Genomic DNA, 22,656 nt, shown 5'->3' on the forward strand with positions numbered 1-22,656 from the left:
TTCCTTTCTTCCCAACATTTTGTCTTCCTACTTCCCAAGACTACTCACTCCTCCTCCAACATGCCATGTGTTTGCACCTCCACCAACTTTGTACCTGTTGTCTCTTTTAAATAGAAGGCATGTCATTCTTCCCTTTTTTTTTCCCACCTAGTGGACTTATATTTTTTCTTCCAGACCCAACTGAACCTCAGCAAGAGTTTAGTCTCTTCCTTCCCAGCTTCCACGGAGCTCTCTTGTACTCAACTATTTGTGCTTATCACTCAGTGATACTATTATCACCAGTGTACATATCTTCCCACCAGTCTGGACTTCTTGAGAGCAGAGAGAATGCCTGGTTCACCTCTGTGACCCTGGGCAAGACCATGGGCCTGGTTCACTAAAATGTTATTGATGGTAGAATGCTGACAGATATTAGCTTTTCCTCCCCGTTAAGTACTCTGAAAAGAAATCTTTCCCAGCTTTTGTTCTAACTGCAATGCTGGTAATGCTGACGACTGAATTTGTGTGGAATAGGAGGGGAATGGGTAAGGATTTTAAAGAAGAGTTCATTTCTTCACTTCATCTGCATGAATGTTACTATAGAGTGATGAAATGAGATCTTAGTGTTTCTGATCTTATTCCTCTGCCATGAAGATGAGGGAGAGAGAACTGATATGTATCTAGTGCTTATTGTGTTTGTACAATAAAGACATGATACTTCAGACTTCTCATATATACCTATGATATAGGTATTGTTTTCCCTTTTATAGAATAAGGTGGACTCCCCTAATTGGTAAGTGGTTATTTAACCTAACTTCCTCTGACTTAGAAGCCTTTGATCTTTTCATCATGCCTTACCATGTGCCTATCTAGAATAATCCTACTTTCTTTTCTATAGAAGTGTGAATTTGTAAAGAGGTGATAGCTCAGGATATCAAAGTGATGCATCAAGTGTTAAGGAAAATTGTTGATTACATTTATCTTACGCTGCTTTCTGTACCTATCTATCAGGGTCTGATTTAATCTACAGAGTGACAGGTTCCTTTTTACATGAACATTTTGTCACTAATTGAATTGTAACAAATGCATCTAGAATGCTAGTTATGAACCACCCTTGGGAGAACTGAGAAAACAGTCACCCGAATAATTTTGCTTGTTCTGTGGTTCAGTTGATGATTGCTCGTTGAGACTAACTCATGGTTGGTGTCATCATTCCTATTTTGCAGGTGATAAAACTGAGAATCATGACTTATTTAGAACAGAGCAGCAGAATTGGAACTCAGAGACCTATAATTCAAAAACAATTATTCAGTAAACACTTGTTAAGTGCCTACAGTTTGCATATGGCAGTGTATTCTTTTGTCCTATACTGATTTTCCTCCTAATAAAGGCAGAATGATTTGGGTGAAGGCAAGTCATCTGGAATGAGGGGAAAATTTTTTCCTCAGTGTATGCTGTAGACAGTTTTGGTCAGTTATAGTTTTCTCTAGAGAAGCTGAGCCTGGTGGGTGCCTCAGTACACAGTGTGAATATATTTGTAGAACTGAGATTTCTAATAAAGAACAGAACAAATCCTTTGCATGTTCTCTTAACCTTAAAGCTACAGCAATCCTGAGAGATACGAAGAACAAAAATGTTAGTGGGCTTACTTTACAGAGAAGAGATTGACACTTGGAGAAATTAAATGATTTGCTCAAAGTCATTAAGAGCTAGTGAAAAGCAGAATTGGGGCTTATGGCCTTGTCTCCAATCCAGTGTTCTTTTTCCACTTACAACTGCTTTTTTCCTAAGTCTAGGTCTGTTCTTTGGTATAGGGGAAATTTATTTCCATCAAGTGAAGCAAAGTTAAATTTGCAGACCCTGTGTTTTCAGCCAGATTTTCATGTTTTATCTTCCCTATCCCCTTGCAGCAACAGCAGGAGGAAATTGCTACTAAGAAACTCCGGCTGACAAAGCCAAGTAAATCTGCAGCACTCCACATAGATCTGTGTAAAGCTACCTCCCCAGCAGATGCTTTGCAGTACCTGCTCCAGTTTGCTCGGAAGCCTGTTGAGGCAGAGAGTGTGGAGGGAGTAGTCAGGATTCTCTTGGAACATTATTACAAGGTAAGAAGGTCTTGAGGACCTGATGAGGGTGTGTTGGACTTGTATCATGTCTGAAGAATTGGTTAATATTGCAAAATAAATAAAAAGATGTCCATGCAGGAGTCTTTACTGAGTGTCTTCCATGTGTTAGGCACTGTGGATGCAGAATTAAAAAAGATCCAAATCTTGCCCTTAGAAGTATCTGGATAGAGACAGATGTGAACGTTAAGGTGTATTGCCATGTGAGTGTGCTATGTACAGAGTGCAATGGCAAGACAAAGGACTTACCTTCAACCATGACCCTGCTGTAACCAGATTCGTCTCTGAAATGTAATCTTGTTATCCTCTTGTTACCGCTGTAATTCAAGGCCCACATATCTAATTGCAATAACCCTCTTTTTTTTCTTGATTTTTAGCTAAGTGGCATTTTATTTTCTGTGTATTTTAATGGGTTAGAAAAAAATCAATTTATGCGTGATTAAATACAGGAAATAGTTTAAATGAAATGAAATTCACAAAATGTATTTATTTTTCAGTTTATATAGGTGAGGGCTGAAATAAAAGCAAAAGAAATGATTTTCAGTATTTGAATCACAGATGAATTGAAATTTTAAGCTTTAGTATGATAATTATTAAAGTGATAGAATAGTAGAGACAGTACTGTAATGAACTGTCAAATACCCATGTCTAGTATTTAACGGTTAATAGTATTTTGCCAAATTTGCTTCATCTGTTTTCTTGAAGTTTTTCAAATTATCATATTTTCCTTAATAGTTCAGTAAATATCTCTAAAAAAGGAATGTCTTTTTTAAAGACATAACCATCTAACCACAGCAAATAAAACTAAATAATTCCTTAATGTTATCTAATAACTAGTCCATGTTTAAATTTCTATAATTGTTCCCAAAGTATCTTTTGTAGTTGATTTGTTCAAGTCAAAATGCAAACCATGTCATACTTGATATTTGGTCTTTATTTATTTATTTATTTATTTTTTGAGAGAACATCTCTCATATTTATTGATCAAATGGTTGTTAACAACAATAAAATTCTGTATAGGGGAGTCAATGCTCAATGCACAATCATTAATCCACCCCAAGCCTAATTCTCATCAGTCTCCAATCTTCTGAAGCATAACGAACGAGTTCTTACATGGTGAACAAATTCTTACATAGTGAATAAGTTCTTACATGGTGAACAGTACCAGGGCAGTCATCACAGAAACTTTTGGTTTTGATCACGCATTATGAACTATGAACAATCAGGTCAAATATGAATATTTGATTTTTATACTTGATTTATATGTGGATCCCACATTTCTCCCTTTATTATTATTATTATTATTTTTAATAAAATGCTGAAGTAGGTAGATGCAAGATAAAGGTAGAAAATATAGTTTAGTGTTGTAAGAGAGCAAATTTAGATGATCAGGTGTGTGCCTGCAGACTATGTGTTAATCCAACCTAGACAAGGGCAATAAAACATCCACGGATGCAGAAGATTACTCTCAAAACGGGGGGGGGGATGAGGTTCTAAGCCTCACCTCTGTTGATCCCCAATTTCTCACCTGATGGCCCCCCTGCGACTGTGCCTGTCTTAGGGTTGTTCCTCCCTTGAGGAATCTTACCCGTCTCTGGCTAACCAGTCATCTTCCGGGGCCATACAGGGAGATGTAAAGTTGGTAAGTGAGAGAGAAGCCATATTGTTTGAAAAGGTTAGCTTTTTACTTCTTTGCAGATTTATGCCCTGTGACTTCTATGCCCAGCATTTGTCTTGAGGTATCTTTACCACTTGGAGGAATTATGATAATCAGTAAATTCGATATGAGGCATGAATTCTATTTAAGGGTTCTAATTAGAAAGGAAGAAGAAAAGCTATAGAGGTAGCAGACGGAAGAAAACATGGGAGGATTGATTATTTCTTTGACATATCTTCTTGTAGAGTAACTTAAGCATGTATAGGTTTTAAACTACTAATTAAATTGTGTGCACACATTAACATAATAGGAATACAGTTACATAACCAAAGCAGATCTATAATTACCAGCCATCTCCAGTGAAGCCAAGAAAACCAGTTAGGCACCCTAGGCATTTGTGAAAATTTGTCTATGATATGATGGATATTGTCCAACTGTACTTGAACAGTCTGAGAGAAATCAGACAAATTAAAACAACCCATTCCTGGGAACTGTTCACATCCCATATGTTCTTTTAACAGTAGATAGTCTGTAGTTGTAAGATTTTGGAGCGCTACAACTTGCACTTCTCCTAATTCTTGGTTGAGTTCCAACAGTATAGATCCAGTCAAATTTGACACTTGGAGAAATTAAATGATTTGCTCAAAGTCATTAAGAGCTAGTGAAAAGCAGAATTGGGGCTTATGGCCTTGTCTCCAACCCAGTGTTCTTTTTCCACTTACAACTGCTTTTTTCCTAAGTCTAGGTCTGTTCTTGGTTGAGTTCCAACAGTATAGATCCAGTCAAATTTGTTGTTTTACTGAAAGCACAGGTCAGCTTAGATATCTTCTTCTTCATTCCAATGGCAAGTCCAGGAACCGATGGGATGGATGCAGCTACAACTGCAGCATCGCCTGGATCTTTGTTGAGGTTTTTTGATGATCATCTTCTGGTATGACTCTTCCAAAGAGTGCTGATGTTGAAAGTTCTTCTTCATATCATATCTTAGTTCATTTTCTGGGTAGCCAAATTAAGCTTTGATCGTCTGTATAACCACAAACAGACCCTTTGCTCACACTTTTATATGCCCTTTATACCATTGTGTAGAACTCATTGGAGGTCACCACACAGGAACTGCTTTTTTTTTTTTTCTAAGAGAAAGGAATATTATCAGAAAAGTGTACCTCCATAGCCGATCATCTGACACCCTTTAAGTGATCAAAATTAAGGATATTTAAAGCATGCATTAATCATTGATTTACAGTTAGTTTTATCCTATCAGGCAGTAATCCCCCTTTTCTTTCTTTCTTTCTTTTTTTTTTGTTATCTTTAATCTACACTTACATGAAGAATATTATGTTTACGAGGCTCTCCCCTATACCAGGTCCCCACTATAAACCCCTTTACAGTCACTGTCCATCAGCATAGCAAAATGTTGTTGAATCACTACTTGTCTTCTCTGTGTTGTACAGCCCTCCCTTTTCTGTCCCCCCATGCATGCTAATCTTAATACCCCCCATCTTCTTCTCCCCCCACCTTATCCCTCCGTACCCACCCATCCTTCCCAGTCCCTTTCCCTTTGGTACCTGTTAGTCCATTCTTGGGTTCTGTGATTCCACTGCTGTTTTGTTCCTTCAGTTTTTCCTTTGTTCTTATACTCCACAGAAGAGTGAAATAATTTGGTATTTCTCTTTCTCTGCTTGGCTTATGCCCTCCAGCTCCATCCATGTAGCTGGAAATGGTAGGATTTGCCCTCTTCTTATGGCTGAGTAGTATTCCATTGTGCATATGTACCACTTCTTCTTTATCCATTCATCTATTGATGGACATTTAGGTTGCTTCCAGTTCTTGGCTATTGTAAATAGTGCTGCGATAAACATAGGGGTGCATCTGTCTTTCTCAAACTTGATTGCTGCATTCTTAGGGTAAATTCCTAGGAGTGGAATTCCTGGGTCAAATGGTAGGTCTGTTTTGAGCATTTTGGTGAACCTCCATACTGCTTTCCACAATGGTTGAACTAATTTACATTCCCACCAGCAGTGTAGGAGGGTTCTCCTTTCTCCACAGCCTCGCCAACATTTGTTGTTGTTTGTCTTTTGGATGGCAGCCATCCTTACTGGTGTGAGGTGATACCTCATTGTAGTTTTAATTTGTATTTCTCTGATAATTATTGATGTGGAGCATCTTTTCATGTGTCTGTTGGCCATCTGTATTTCTTTTTTGGAGAACTGTCTGTTCAGTTCCTCTGCCCATTTTTTAATTGGATTATTTGATTTTTGTTTGTTGAGGTGTGTGAGCTCTTTATATATTTTGGACATCAAGCCTTTCTCGGATCTGTCATTTACAAATATATTCTCCCATACTGTAGGGTTCCTTTTTGTTCCTTTGATGATGTCTTTTGCTGTACAGAAGCTTTTCAGCTTAATATAGTCCCACTTGTTCATTTTTGCTGTTGTTTTCCTTGCCCAGGGAGATACATTCAAGAAGAGGTCACTCATGTTTATGTCTAAGAGGTTTTTGCCTATGTTTTTTTCTAAGAGTTTTATGGTTTCATGACTTACATTCAGGTCTTGGATCTATTCTGAATTTACTTTTGTGTATGGGGTTAGACAATGGTCCAGTTTCATTGTCCTACATGTAGCTGTCCAGTTTTGCCAGCACTATCTGTGGAAGAGACTGTCATTTTGCCATTGTATGTCCATGGCTCCTTTATCAAATATTAATTGACCATATATGTTTCTGTTAATGTCTGGAGTGTCTAATCTGTTCCACTGGTCTGTGGCTCTGTTCTTGTGCCAGTACCAAATTGTCTTGATTACTATGGCTTTGTAGTAGAGCTTGAAGTTGGGGAGTGAGATCCCCCCTACTTTATTCTTCTTTTTCAGGATTGCTTTGGCTATTTGGTGTTTCCATATGAATTTTTGAATTATTTGTTCCAATTCATTGAAGAATGTTGCTGGTAATTTGAGAGGGATTGCATCAAATCTGTATATTGCTTTGGGCAGGATGGCCATTTTGACGATTTTAATTCTTCCTAGCCACGAGCATGGGATGAATTTCCATTTGTTAGTGTCCCCTTTAATTTCTCTTATGAGTGACTTGTAGTTTTCAGAGTATAGGTCATTCACTTCTTTGGTTAGATTTATTCGTAGATATTTTATTCTTTTTGAAGCTATTGTGAATGGAATTGTTTTCCTGATTTCTCTTTCTATTGGTTCATTGTTAGTGTATAGGAAAGCTACAGATTTCTGTGTGTTAATTTTGTATCCTGCAACTTTGCTGTATTCCAATATCAGTTCTATTAGTTTTGGGGTGGAGTCTTTAGGGATTTTTATGTACAATATCATGTCGTCTGCACAGATAGTGACAGTTTAACTTCTTCTTTACCAATCTGGATTCCTTGTATTTCTTTGTTTTGTCTGATTGCTGTGGCTAGGACCTCCAGTACTATGTTAAATAGCAGTGGGGAGAGTGGGCATCCCTGTCTAGTTCCCGATCTCAGAGGAAAAGCTTTCAGCTTCTCGCTGTTCAGTATAATGTTGGCTGTGGGTTTATGATATATGGCCTTTATTATGTTGAGGTACTTGCCCTCTATTCCCATTTTGCTGAGAGTTTTTATCATGAATGGATGTTGAATTTTGTCAAATGCTTTTTCAGCATCTATGGAGATGATCATGTGGTTTTTGTCCTTCTTTTTGTTGATGTGGTGGATGATGTTGATGGATTTTCAGATGTTATACCATCCTTGCATCCCTGGGATGAATCCCGCTTGGTGATGGTGTATGATCCTTTTGATGTGTTTTTGAATTTGGTTTGCTAATATTTTGTTGAGTATTTTTGCATCTACGTTCATCAGGAATATTGGTCTGTAATTTTCTTTTTTGGTGGGGTCTTTGCCTGGTTTTGGTATTAGGGTGATGTTGGCTTCATAGAATGAGTTTGGGAGTATTCCCTCCTCTTCTATTTTTTGGAAAACATTAAGGAGAATGGGTGTTATGTCTTCTCTGTGTGTCTGATAAAATTCCGAGGTAAATCCGTCCAGCCCCGGTGTTTTGTTCTTGGGTAGTTTTTTGATTACCGTTTTAATTTCTTTGCTCGTAATAGGTTTGTTTAACTTTTGTGTTTCTTCCTTGGTCAGTCTTGGAAGGTTTAATTTTTGTAGGAAGTTGTCCATTTCTTCTAGGTTTTCCAGCTTGTTGGCATATAGGTTTTCATAGTAGTCTTTAATAATTCTTTGTATTGCTGTGGAGTCTGTCATGATTTTTCCATTCTCATTTCTAATTCTGTTGATTTGTGTTGATTCTCTTTTTCTCTTAATAAGTTTGGCTAGAGGCTTATCTATTTTGTTTATTTTTTCAAAGAGCCATCTCTTGGTTTTGTTGATCTTCGCTATTGTTATCTTCTCAATTTTGTTTATTTCTTCTCTGATATTTATTATGTCCCTCCTTCTGCTGACTTTAGGCCTCATTTGTTCTTCTTTTTCCAATTTTGATAATTGTGATGTTAGACTATTCATTTGGGATTGTTCTTCCTTCTTCAAGAGTGCCTGGATTGCTATATACTTTCCCCTTAAGACTGCTTTCGCTGCGTCCCACAGAAGTTGGGGCTTTGTGTTATTGTTGTCATTCATTTCTATATATTCCTTGATCTCTATTTTAATTTTTTCATTGGTCCATTGATTATTTAGGATCATGTTGTTAAGACTCCATGCGTTTGTGAGCCTTTTTGATTTCTTTGTAGAATTTATTTCTAGTTTTATACCTTTGTGGTCTTAAAAATTGGTTGGTAGAATTTCAATATTTTGGATTTTGCTGAGGCTCTTTTTGTGGGCTAGTATGTGGTCTATTCTGGAGAATGTTCCATGTGCACTTGAGTAGACTGTATATCCTGTTGCTTTTGGATGTAGAGTTCTGTAGATGTCTATTAAGTCCATCTGCTCTACTGTGTTGTTCAGTGCTTCCGTGTCCTTACTTATTTTCTGCCCGGTGGATCTATCCTTTGGGGTAAGTGGTGTGTTGAAGTCTCCTAAAATGAATGCATTGCATTCTATTCCCCCCTTTAGTTCTGTTAGTATTTGTTTCACATATGTTGGTGCTCCTGTGTTGGGTGCATATATATTTAGAATGGTTATATCCTCTTGTTGGACTGAGCCCTTTATCATTATGTAGTGTCCTTCTTTATCTCTTGTTACTTTCTTTGTTTTGAAGTCTATTTTGTCTGATATTAGTACTGCAACCTCTGCTTTCATCTCGCTGTTGTTTGCCTGAAGTATGTTTTTCCATCCCTTGACTTTTAGTCTGTACATGTCTTTGGGTTTGAGGTGAGTTTCTTGTAGGCAGCATATAGATGGGTCTTGCTTTTTTATCCATTCTATTACTGTGTGTCTTTCGATTGGTGCATTCCATCCATTTACATTTAGGGTGACTATTGAAAGATATGTACTTATTGCCATTGCAGGTTTTAAATTCTTGGTTACCAAAGGTTCAAGGTTATCCTCTTTAGTATCTTACTGCCTAACTTAGGTCGTTTATTGAGCCGTTATATACACTGTCTGGAGATTCTTTTCTTCTCTCCCTTCTTATTCCTCCTCCTCCATTCTTCATAGGTTGGGTGTTTTGTTCTGTGCTCTTTCTAGGAGTGCTCCCATCTAGAGCAGTCCCTGTAAGATGCCCTGTAGAGGTGGTTTGTGGGAAGCAAATTCCCTCAGCTTTTGCTTGTCTGGGAATTGTTTAATCCCACCATCATATTTAAATGATAGTTGTGCTGGGTATAGTATCCTTGGTTCAAGGCCCTTCTGTTTCATTGCATTAAATATGTCATGTCATTCTCTTCTGGCCTGTAGGGTTTCTGTCGAGAAGTCTGATGTTAGCCTGATGGGTTTTCCTTTATAGGTGACCTTTTTCTCTCTAGCTGCCTTTAAAACTCTTTCCTTGTCCTTGATCCTTGCCATTTTAATTATTATGTGTCTTGGTGTTGTCCTCCTTGGATCCTTTCTGTTGGAGGTTCTGTGTATTTCCGTGGTCTGAGCAACTATTTCCTCCCCCAGTTTGGGGAAGTTTTCAGCAATTATTTCTTCCAAGATACTTTCCATCCCTTTTCCTCTCTCTTCTTCTTCTGGTACCCCTATAATATGGATAATGTTCCTTTTGGATTGGTCACACAGTTCTCTTAATATTGTTTCATTCCTGGAGATCCTTTTATCTCTCTCTATGTCAGCTTCTGTGCGTTCCTGTTCTCTGGTTTCAGTTCCATCAATGGCCTCTTGCATCTTATCCATTCTGCTTATAAATCCTTCCAGAGTTTGTTTCATTTCTGTAATCTCTTTTCTGGCATCTGTGATCTCCCTCCGGACTTCATCCCATTTCTCTTGCGTATTTCTCAGCATGTCTGTCAGCATGTTTATGATTTTTATTTTAAATTCTTTTTCCGGAAGACTGGTTAGGTCTGTCTCCTTCTCAGGTGTTGACTTTGTGATCTTGGTTTGCCTGTAATTTTGTCTTTTCATGGTGATAGGCATAGTTTGCAGAGCTGGGACGAGTGACGGCTGGAAGAACTTCCCTTCTTGTTGGTTTGTGGCCTTCCTCTCCCCCTTTGTGAGGTGCTGGGTTCTCGCAGGTGTGGATGTGGTCTGGATGTTGTCCTGTGTCCTCTGGTCTTTATTCTAGGAAGAGTTGTCTTTGTTATATTTTCATAGATATATGTGGTTTTGGGAGGAGATTTCCGCTGCTCTATTCACACTGCCATCTTGGCTCTGCCCTCCCCAATATTTGGTCTTTTTTTAATCTAGAACAATTTTTATTATTATTTTGGTGACACTGAACCTGATGAAACTCTGTCAGCTGTTTTGTAAAATGCCTTGTTTTCTGAATTTGTATATTTCTTGGGGGTTAACTTGCTCATGCATTCCCTGTTTTCACTAGGATTGGAAGTTAGCTATATAGGCTTCAATAGATCCAGGTTCAGCATATTTTTGAGAATTTTAAGAATACTTTATTGATGAGGATGTGTACTTCATATTTCATCTGTCATGATTCATGTAACATCTTGAAATCCTACCTCAGAAAGAGTTCATATCTTTTCCCTTGGAAATTCTTGTATTTAAAATCCCCTTCACTCTCTCTTTTTTCTATAAACTGTCTTTATTTAAATCTTGTGTGTATAAAAGATTCTCTCCTTTATGTATAAATATTCTACCTTAGCCAAAAATGCTTGCAGTTTTCCAAAGGCAGTTTTCACATGCTGTTCCCTCAGCTTAGAACCCTTCTCTCTGCCAGGGAAATAGACAATGAACAAAATATATGAGGAAATTACATAGAATATTAGAAGATGGTAAGGCCTATGGAGAAAACAAAAACAAGGAAGGGTCTAGGAAGTGTTTTCAGTTAAATATGGGAATAAAAGAAGGCCCTAATGACACAGAAAATCTGAACAGACCAATTAGCAGCAACGAAATTGAACTGGTAATCAAAAACTACCTAAGAACAAAACTCCTGGACCAGATGGTTTCACTGCTGAATTTTATCAAACAATTATTGAAGACCTAATACCCATCCTCCTTAAAGTTTTCCAAAGAGTAGAAGAAGATGGTATACTTCCAAACTCATTCTATGAGGCCAGCATCACTCTAATACCAAAACCAGGTAAAGACACCACAAAAAAAGAAAATTATAGACCAATATCCCTGATGAACATAGATGCTAAAATACTCAACAAAATATTAGCAAACTGAATTCAAAAATACATCCAAAAGATCATCCATCATGATCAAGTAGTATTTGTTCCAGGAATGCAAGAATGGTACAACATTTGAAAATCCATCAACATCATCTACCACATAAACAAAAAGACGGACAAAAACCACATGATCATCTCCATAGGTGCTGAAAAAGCATTTAACAAAATTCAACATCCATTCATGGTAAAAACTCAACAAAATGGGTATAGAGGGCAAGTACCTCAACATAATAAAGGCCATATATGACAAACCCACGGCCAACATTATACTTAACAGCGAGAAGCTGAAAGGTTTTCCTTTAAGATCAGGAACAAGACAAGGATGCCCACTTTCCTCACTTTTATTCAACATAGTACTCGAGGTCCTAGCCACAGCAATCAGACAACACAAAGAAATAAAAGGCACCCAGATTGGCAAGGAAGAAGTTAAACTGTCACTGTTTGCAGATGACATTATATTGTACATAAAAAGCTCTAAGGAATCCACTCCAAAACTACTAGATCTAATATCTGAATTCAGCAAAGTTGCGGGATACAAAATTAATACACAGAAATCTGGCATTCCTATACACTAACAATGAAATAGCAGAGAGAGAAATCAGGAAAACAATTCCAGTCACAGTTGCAGCAAAAAGAATAAAATACCTAGGAATAAACCTAACCAAGGAAGTGAAAGACTTATACTCTGAAAAGTATAAGACACTAATGAGAGAAATTAAAGAAGATACCAATAAATGGAAACACATCCTGTGCTCATAGATAGGAAGAATTAATATGGTCAAAATGCCCAACCTGCCTAAAGCAATCCACAGATTCAGTGCAATTCCTACCAAAATACCAAAGTATCAATGAACTAGAGAAAATTGTTCTAAAATTCATATGTAACCACAAAAGACCTCGAATAGCCAAAGCAATTCTGAAAAGGAAGAATAAAGCTGGGGGGGATTGTGCTCCCTGACTTCAAGCTCTGCTACAAAGCCACAGTAATCAAGACAATTTGGTACTGGCACAAGAACAGAGCCACAGATCAGTGGAACAGAATAGAGACTCCAGATATTAACCCAAACATATATGGTCAATTAATATATGATAAGGGAGCCATGGACATACAGTGGGGAAATGACAGCCTCTTCAACAGCTGGTGTTGGCAAAATTGGACAGCTGCATGTAAGAGAATGAAACTGGATCACTGTCTAACCCCATACACAATAGTAAATTCGAAATGGATCAAGGACCTGAATGTCAGCCATGAAACCATAAAACTCTTAGAAAAAAACATAGGCAAAAATCTCTTGGACATAAAGTTCTTCATGAGCAACTTCTTCATGAACATATCCCCGGGCAAGAGAAACAAAAGCAAAAATGAACAAGTGGGACTGTATCAACTGAAAAGCTTCTGTACAGCAAAGGACACCACCAATAGAACATAAAGGCATCCTACAGTATGGGAGAATATATTCATAAATGACAGATCCGATAAAGGGTTGACATCCAAAATATGTAAAGAGCTCATGCACCTCAACAAACAAAAAAGCAAATAATCCAATTAAAAAATGGGCAGAGGTGCTGAACAGACAGTTCTCCAAAGAAGAAATTCAGATGGCCAGCAGACACATGAAAAGATGCTCCACATCGCTAGTCATCAGAGAAATGCAAATTAAAACCACAATGAGATATCACCTTACACCAGTAAGGTTCGCCACCATCCAAAAGACAAACAACAAATGTTGGCAAGGTTGTGGAGAAAGGGGAACCCTTCTACAGTGCTGGTGGGAATGTGAACTAGTTCAGCCATTGTGGAAAGCTGTATGGAGGTTTCTCAAAAAGCTCAAAATAGAAATACCATTTGACCCAGGAATCCCACTTCTAGGAATTTACCCTAAGAATGCAGCAGCCCAGTTTGAAAAAGACATATGCACCCCTATGTATATCACAGCACTGTTTACAATAGCCAAGAAATGGAAGCAACCTAAGTGTCTATCAGTAGATAAATGAATAAAGAAGATGTGGTACATATACACAGCGGAATATTATTCATCCATAAGAAGGAAACAAATCTTACCATTTGCAACATGGATGGAGCTAGAGGGTATTATGCTCAGTGAAATAAGCCAGTCGGGAAAGACAAGTACGAAATGATTTCACTCATATGTGGAGTATAAGAAGAAAGGAAAAATTTAAGGAACAAAACAGCAGCAGAATCACAGAACCCAAGAATGGACTAATAGTTACCATAGGGAAAAGTATTGGGGAGGATGGGTGGGAAGGGAGGGAAAAGGGGGGTGGGCAAGAAAGAGGGCATTATGATTAGCATGTATAATCTGGGCAGGGGAACGGGGAGGGCTGTGCAACACAGAGAAGACAAGTAGTGATTCTACAATATCTTTTTACGCTGATGGACAGTGAATGTAATTGGGTTTGTGGAGGGGACTTGGTGATCGGGGGAGTCTAGTAAACATAATGTTCTTCATGTTATTGTAGATTAATGATACCAAAAAAAATAAGGTCCTAATGAAAAAGTGACATTTGAACAAAGACTTGAATGAGGTGTGAGAAGCAGACATATGAACATCCGAGGGAAATGTTCCAGGCAAAAGAAAACAAGTGGAAATACTCTGAGGAAGGAATATTTTTGCCAGAGAAAGTGGCAGACTCGATCACAGAGCAAGGAGAGGGGTTCTAGGGTATATTGCTTCGGTATATGAAATCCAAATGTTGCAGCACCATTACTTGAAAGGAATGTCCTTTCCCATTGTTCTAAAGTTCCACTTTTGTGGTAAATTGAATGTCTGTATATGGGTGGGTATGTTTCAGTGTTTTCTATTCTGTTTCTTTAGTTTCTTGTCAGTTCTTATGCTAATGTTGTGTTGTCTTAACATAACATTATAAAATCTTGATATCTGGTAGGACAAGGTCTCCTACCTACTGTTTAGGAATATCTTGGTTATTCTTGATCTTTTCATTTTTTAGAAATTTTGAAATCAGTTGTCCCAAAAAACAAAAATTCTTGTTAGGATTTTAATTAGGTTTGTATTAACTCTGTAGGTCAGACTGGATTTGGGGATTGGCATTTTACAATAGTGAGTCTTCCAATCCATGAACATAGTACATCCCTATTATTTTAATAGAGTTTTTCTGCATAGAAGTTTCATACATCTTTTTATTAGTTAGTCTTAGATATTTAATATTTTATATGCTATACATGATACATTAAAAAAATGTCATTTTCTAACTACATAGCTGATATTCAGTAATGCAATTGATTTTTGTTATGTATCTAACAACTTGCTAAGCTCTTTTAACAATTTTAATAAACTTAGAGTATTTTGGGTTTTTAAAAATAATCTTCAGCAAATAATGGCTTTGTTTGATATCAATATAATGATACCAGTTATCTTCTTATTAAGGTCTGCATAGTATTTCCTACCTTTTATTTTTACTTTTACTTACAGCTTTTTGTTTTAGATAATGAACTATGTAAGCAATATGTAGTTTAAAAAAAATCTGCTCTGACAGTTTTTATTTTTTAGAGCATTTAATTACACGTAATGTAGTTACTGATGTGTGTGGGTTTAAATCTACAGTCTTACTAGATGCTTTCTATTTGTCTTACCTACTCAGTATTTTTTTTACCTTGTTTCTTGCCATCTTTTGGATTGATTGATTCATTTTTTAATTCTCTACTCCCCGCCTCTTTATTAGCTTGGGTGTTATATATTCTTTTACAATGTAGATGATGCTAAGTGAAATGATATTACTGGTTAACCTCGATATTACAGCATGAATTCTGACTTATCATGCTCAGAGGTTAAATGGTACAGGCATCATTTTGGACATTGCAAGGATTTTAACTCTATTCACCTTGCTGACTTACATGCGATTATAATTGTAAATTTTTTATTCTCTATTTTTCATTCTAGAAGACATTGTTATTAGTTTTTTCCTTTTTGTTAAAGTATCATTGATATACAGTCTTATGTTGGTTTCAGTTATACACATAGTGGTTCAGCAGTTACCCATATTATTAAAACCTCACCCCTTCTAGTGAAGTCACTTTTTGTCAACATAGTGAGATGTTACAGGATCATTAACTGTATTCTCTGTGCTGTACTACCGTCCCTGTGACCAGCTTACATTGTGATTGCAAATTATTTCTACCCCTTTATCCCCTTCCCCTTCCCCCTCCCACCCGATCCCCTCCTCTTTGATGACCACTAGTCTCTTCTTAGTATTTATGAGTCTACTGCTGTTTTGTTCCTTCTGTTTTGCTTTGTTTTTATACTCCAAAAATAAGTGAGATCATTTGGTATTTGTCTTTTTCCACCTGGCTTATTTCACTGAGCATAATACCCTCTAGATCCATCCATGTTATTGCCAGTGGGAGGATTTGTTTTCTTTTTATGGCTGAATAGAATTCCATTGTGCATATGTAGAAGACATTGTTAATATACACAGGCAATATTCATTTATACTTACCTACATATTTATCACTTACCGACACGTATTCATCATTGCTTTTCTCTCCTTCTTGCATCTGTGACTATTCATCTGGGATTATTTTCCTTTTGGCTGAAGAATACCCTCTGGTATTTCTATTTATTGTGAGTTTATGGATGATATTTTCTTTGTGTTTGTATGGAAAGTTTTTTTTTTAACCTCCGTTCTTGAAGGATGTTTTAGCTGCATGTAGGATTTTAGATTGGCTCTTATTTTCTTTCAGTACTTTATATATAAAATTGTATTATTTTTTGCATGCCACTGTGTCAGTTAAGTCAGATTTTTCTTACTGTTGATCCCTTTGAGGAGTATTCTGTTTTTCTTTGACTGCTTTTGGGAGTTTTTACTTTGTATGGTTTTCAGCAATTTTTCTGACATGTGCCTACATGTGGATTTCTTTTCATTTATCCTACTTGGGGTTGCTAGTGCTTGTTTTATTATCTGTAGTTTGGTACTTTTCATCAGAAGGTTTCTTGGCCATTGTTTCTTGAAATTTTGCTTTTGTCTTTTTCTTTCCCTCCTCTCCTTTTGGGACTCCAATTATGTGTATGATAAGCCATCTCATTTTATTCTGTTACCTTCTTTTCTGAGTTTCTTTCCTTCCTGTCATTCCCCTTTCCCTCTCCCTCTCCCTTTCCTTTCCCTCTCTCTCTCTCCCTCTCTCTGTCTCCCTCTCCTTCTCCCTCTTGTTGCCCACTCTCCTTCTCTCCCTCTCACTTTCTGTTTCTTTCCCTTGTGCTTTACTCTAGACCTATCTTCCAGTTCACTAATTTTCTCTTCATCTTGTCTAATCTGCTGTTAAACCTGTCCATTTGTTCTTTAGTTCATTTACTGCTTTTTATCATTTCTGTAACGTCCTTTTAAAAAAAGTTCTAGTTCTCTGGTCAAAGTCTCAATTGTGTCTTTTATCTATTTGGAACATAATAAGCAGAATTACTTTGAAGTCTGTCTGATAACCCCAGCAGATGGAGCACCTATTGGTGTGTCTTATCATTTTGATTCATGTTACCCTATTCCCCTAGTGTGCCTTATTTCTTACTGCATTAGGTGTGTATTTCCAAAATTGTTAGTGAAAATAATTTGAAGTTTAACATTACTTAACTTTTAACCAGAGAGGATTTGTTTTTATCTAATAATCCAGGAAAACTTTATTCTCATTTTGGAAATTGAGGTGATTCAAAGCTCAGTTGTATCCTCGCCAGCATTTGTTGTTCTTAGTCTTTCGATGTTCGCCATCCTAACTGGTGTGAGGTGATATCTCATTGTGGTTTAAATTTGTATTTCCGTGATGATTAGTGATGTGGAGCATGTTTTCATGTGCCTGTTGGCCATCTGACTTTCTTCTTTGCAGAATTTTCTCCTCATATCCTCTGCCCATTTTTTAATCGGGTTATTTGCTTTTTAGGTTTTGAGGCTTATGAGTTCTTTATACATTTTGGATGTTAACCCCTTGTTGGATATGTCATTTACAAATATATTCTCCCATACTGTAGGGTGCCTTTTTCTTCTGTTGATGCTGTCCTTTGCCATACAGAAGCTTTTTAGTTTGAGGTAGTCCCATGGGTTCATTTTTGCTTTTGTTTCCCTTGCTTGAGGAGATGCATTCAGGAAGTTGATCATGTTTATATTCAGGAGATTTTTGCCTATGTTGTCTTCTAAGAGTTTTATGGTTTCATGTCTTGCATTCAGGTCTTTGATTTATTTCAGGTTTACTTTTTTGAATGGGTTAAACAGTAATCCAGTTTCATTCTCTTGCATGTAGCTGTCCAGTTTTGCCAACACCAGTTGTTGAAGAGGCTGTCATTTCCCCATTGTATGTCCATACCTTCTTTACTGTATATTAATTGTCCATATATGGTTGGGTTTATATCTGGGCTCTCTAGTCTGTACCTTTGGTCTGTTGTTATTTTCTTGTGCCAGTACCAAATTGTCTTGATTACTTTGGCTTTGTAGTAGAGCTTAAAGTCAGGGAGCATAATTCCCAGTGCTTTATTCTTCCTTCTCAGGATTGCTTTGGCTATTAAGGGTCTTTCATGGTTCCATATAAATTTTAGAACTATTTGCTCTAGTTCATTGAAGAATGTTGTTTATATTTTGATAGGGATTGCATTGAATCTGTAGATTGCTTGAGGCAGGATGGCCATTTGACAATATTAATTCTTCCTATCCATGAGCATGGCATGTGTTTCCATTTATTGGTATCTTTAATTTCTCTCATGAGTGTCTTATAGTTTTCAGAGTATAGGTCTTTCACTTCCTGTTTGGTTTATTTCTAGGTATTTTATTCTTTTAGATGCAATTGTGAATGGAATTGTTTCCTGATTTCTCTTTCTGCTAGTTCATTGTTAGTGTATAGGAATGCCACAGATTTCTGTGTATTAATTTTGTATCCTGCAAGTTTGCTGAATTCAGATATTAGATCTAGTAGTTTTGGAGTGGATTCTTTAGGGATTTTTATGTACAGTATCATGTCATCTGCAAACAGTGACAGTTTAACTTCTTCCTTACTATTCTGGATGCCCTTTATTTCTTTCTGTTGTCTAATTGCTGTAGTGAGGACCTCCAGTACTATGTTGAATAAAAGTGGAGAGAGTGGACATTCCTGTCTTGTTCCCAATTTTAAAGGAAAAGCTTTCAGCTTCTCGCTGTTAAGTGTGATGTTGGCTGTGGGTTTGTCATATATGGCCTTTGTTATGTTGAGGTACTTGCCCTGTATACCCATTTTGTTGAGAGTTTTTATCATGAATGGATGTTGAATTTTGTTGAATGCTTTTTCAGCATCTCAAGGAGATGATCATGTGGTTTTGTCTTTTTTGTTTATGTGATGGATGATGTCGCTGGGTTTTCTAATATTGTACCATCCTTGCATCCCTGGAATAAATCCTACTTGATCATGGTGGATGATTCTTTTTGATGGATTTTTGAATTCGGTTTGCTAATATTTTGTTCAGTATTTTTGCATGTACATCAGGTATTTTAGTCTGTAATTTTCTTTTTTTTGTGGTGTCTTTGCCTGGTTATTGGAGTGATACTGGCCTCATAGAATGAATTTGGGAGTATTCCCTCTTCTTCTACTTTTGGAAAACCTTAAGTAGAATTGATATTAGGTCTTCACTAAGTTTGATAAAATTCAGTGGTGAAGCAAGCCATCTAGTCCAGGGGTTTTGTTCTTAGGTAGTTTTTTGATTACTGATTCAATTTTGTTGCTAGTAATTGGTCTGGTTAGATTTTCTGTTTTGTTCTGGTTCAATCTTGGAAGGTTGTATTTTTCTAGAATGTTGTCCATTTCTTCTGGGTTATCCAGTTTGTTACCATATAATTTTTCATAGTATTCTCTCATAATTCTGTGTATTTCTGTGGTGTCCATAGTGATTTTTTCTTTCTCATTTTTGATTCTGTTTATGTGTGTAGACTCTCTTTTTTTCTTCATAAGTCTGGCTACGGGTTTATCTATTTTGTTTATTTTCTTGAAGAACCAGCTCCTGCTTTCATTGATTCTATTGTTTTATTCTTCTTGATTTTACTTATTTCTGCTCTAATCTTTATTATATCCCTCCTTCTACTGACTTTGGGCCTCATTTGTTCTTCATTTTCTTGTTTCATTAATCGTAAGTTTAGACTGTTCATACTGGATTTTTCTTCCTTCCTGAGATTGGCCTGTACTGCAATATACTTCCCTCTTAACACTGCCTCCGCTGCTTCTAACAGATTTTGTGTTGTTGAATTATTCTTGTCATTTATCTCCATATATTGCTTGATCTCAGTTTTTATTTGGTAATTGATCCATTGGTTGTTTAGGAGCATGTCTTTAAGTCTCCATGTCGTTGTAGGCTTTTTCGTTTTGTTTGCCTAATTTATCTCTAGTTTCATACCGTTGTGGTCTGAGAAACTGCTTGGTAGAATTTCAGTCTTTTTGAATTTACTGAGGCTGTTTTTGTGGCCTAGAATATGATCTATTCTTGAAAATGTTCCATGTGCACTCGAGAAGAATGTGTATCCTGCTGCTTTTGGGTGGAGAGTTCTGTAGATATCTTTTAGGTACATCTGTTCTAATATGTTTTTTAATGCCTCTGTCTCCTTACTTATTTTCTGTCTGGTTGATCTGTCCTTTGGAGTGAGTGGTGTGTTGAATTTTCCTAGAATGAATGCATTACATTCTTTTTCCCCTTTTAATTCTGTTTGTATTTGTTTCACATATGTAGGTGCTCCTGTGTTGGATGCATATATATTTATAATGGTTATATCCTCCTGTTGGACTGGCCCCTTTATCATTATGTAATGTCCTTCTTTGTCTCTTGTGACTTTCTTTGTTTTGAAGTCTAATTTGTCTGATACAAGTACTGCAACACCTGCTTTTTTCTCCCTATTAGTTGCATGAAATATCTTTTTCCATCCCTTCACTTTTAGTCTGTGTATGTCTTTGGGTTTAAAGTGAGTCTCTTGTAAGCAACATATAGTTGGGTGTTGTTATTTTATCCATTCAGTGATTCTATGTCTTTTGATTGGTGCATTCAGACCATTTATATTTAGGGTGATTATCAATAAAGGTTTGTACTTATTGCCATTGCAGGCTTTAGGTTCGTGGTTACCAAAGTTTCAAAGGTAACTTCCTTACTAGCTAAGAGTTTAACTTAACTCACTGAGTATGCTATTTCGAACACAATCTAAAGGTTCTTTTTTTTGTTTTTTCCCCTCCTTTTTTTCCTCCTCCATTCTTTATATATTAGGTATCATAGTCTCTACTTTTTGTCTATCCCTTTTTGTTACCTCTGTTCACAGCTATTTAACCTTAGGAGCACTTCCATCTATACCAGTCCCTCCAAAATACACTGTAGAGATGGTTTGTGGGAGCTAAATTCTCTCAGCTTTTGCTTATCTGGCAATTGTTTAATCCTTCCTTCAAATTTAAATGTTAGTCTTGCTGGATAAAGTGTTCTTGGTTTGAGGCCCTTCTGCCTCGTTGCATTAAATATATCATGCCATTCCTTTCTTGCCTGTCAGGTTTCTTCTGAGAAGTCTCATGATAGCCTGATGAGCTTTCTTTTGTATGTGATCTTATTTCTCTCTCTGGCTGCTTTTAGTAGTCTGTCCTTATACTTGATCTTTGCCATTTTAATTATTTAAAGTCTTGGTGTTGTCTTCCTTGGGTTTCTTGTGTTGGGTGATCTGTGCACCTCCATGACCTGAGAGACTATGTCCTTCCCCAGATTGGGGAAGTTCTCCACGATTACTTCCTCAAAGACACTTTCTATCTCTTTTTCTCTCTCTTCTTCTTTTGGTAGCCCTATAATACAAACATTGTTCCTTTTTTATTGGTCACACAGTTCTCTAAGTATTCTTTCATTCCCAGAGTTTCTTTTTTGTCTCTTTGCCTCAGATTCTTTGTATTCCTCTTACCTAGTTTCTATTTCATTTATTGTCTCCTTTACTCTATCTAATCTGCTTTTAATACCCTCCATTGTACTCTTGAACCACTGGATCTCCATCCTAAATTCATTCCTGAGTTCCTGAATATTTTTCTGTACCTCCATTAGCATGTTTATGAATTTTATTTTGAAATTTCTTTCAGGAAGATTTATTAATACAGTCTCTCAGTCCTTTCTTTATCTGGTGTTGAGATTTTGCTTTGAACCAGGTTCCTTTGATGGTTCATATTTGTATGTGGGCCCTCTACTGCCCAGAAGCTGTAGTCTCTGGAACTGCTCAGCCCCTGGAATGATGGGAGTCGCAGGAGTGTGGTGCCCTTTCCTGTTTCCCAGCTGTTAATGCCTGTCTCCACTGCCAGAACCAATGTGCCGAACACAGAGGTGTAAGCCTCTATGCTTTGTGTTTGTATCTGCCTTAGGTGGGGCTTCCCTCTGACTTTCCTGATGCCAATGAAAGGTTTGCTGGTTTGTGAGCCTGGTACATCCGGGAGGAAGACACAGCAGGCTGCGTATCACAGTGGATGGCCTTGGAGCTGTGTAGCCAGCCAGGGGGATGAATCACCTGAGGATCGTTTAAGTTCCCAACCTCCTGGGCAGAGTGAACCTGGATAATTTTGTCTACCTGTCCTTTCTGCTGAGCAGTAAGCTCTGTGCAGTCCTTGCCCCTTTAGGAGCCGAGCCCTCTCACTGTTAGGAAGTCTCTCAGACTGCCCACCCAGGTCAGGCGGATATGAATTCCTGTTTTCCACAAGCAGCTGGAATCACCGTCTCTCTGGGTAGTCAGCCTGTCTTAGCTTTCCAACACTGCTAATCACCAGAGCACCATGCAATGTAGGTTCATGTTCCCAGAGCATATCTCCAGCACTAGGTGTTCAGCAGTCCCAGGCCTCCACTTCCTCCCTGCTCTGTTTCTCTTCCTCCTCTGGTGAGCTGCTGTGGGGGAAGGGCTTGGGTCCTGCTGGGTCACAGCTTTGGTACTACCCTCTTCCATGAGGTCTGCTCTTTTCTCCAGGTGTATGCCGTCTGCTGTAGCCTTCTTTCCAGATGCTCTTCTCGGATTAGTTGTATAAACTATGTTTTCATATTATATGTTGCTTTAGGACGATGCCTCTGTCTCAACTTCACACCGCCATTTTTAATCCCTTGATCTCTGTTTTTATTTGGTCATTGATGCATTGTTTATTTAGGAGCATGTCGTGAAGCCTTCATGTGTTTCTGGGGTTTTTCATTTTTTTACATAAATTATTTGTAGTTTCATACC

The 22,656-nt window shown here is 37.4% G+C and overlaps 1 protein-coding gene across 1 annotated transcript in view; it reads left to right on the plus strand.

The window, feature by feature from the left end:
- The window catches only part of INTS4 (integrator complex subunit 4), a 147,155-nt gene that overhangs the window by 1,663 nt on the left and 122,836 nt on the right, over positions 1-22,656 (plus strand). Inside the window, exon 2 of the mRNA XM_073215971.1 lies at positions 1,890-2,084. Within this exon, the coding sequence (XP_073072072.1) occupies positions 1,890-2,084 (195 nt within the window). The remainder of the gene's footprint in view (positions 1-1,889; positions 2,085-22,656) is intronic.

Source organism: Manis javanica, chromosome 11 (genome assembly GCF_040802235.1).
Source record: "Manis javanica isolate MJ-LG chromosome 11, MJ_LKY, whole genome shotgun sequence".
NCBI classification, from domain to species: domain Eukaryota; kingdom Metazoa; phylum Chordata; class Mammalia; order Pholidota; family Manidae; genus Manis; species Manis javanica.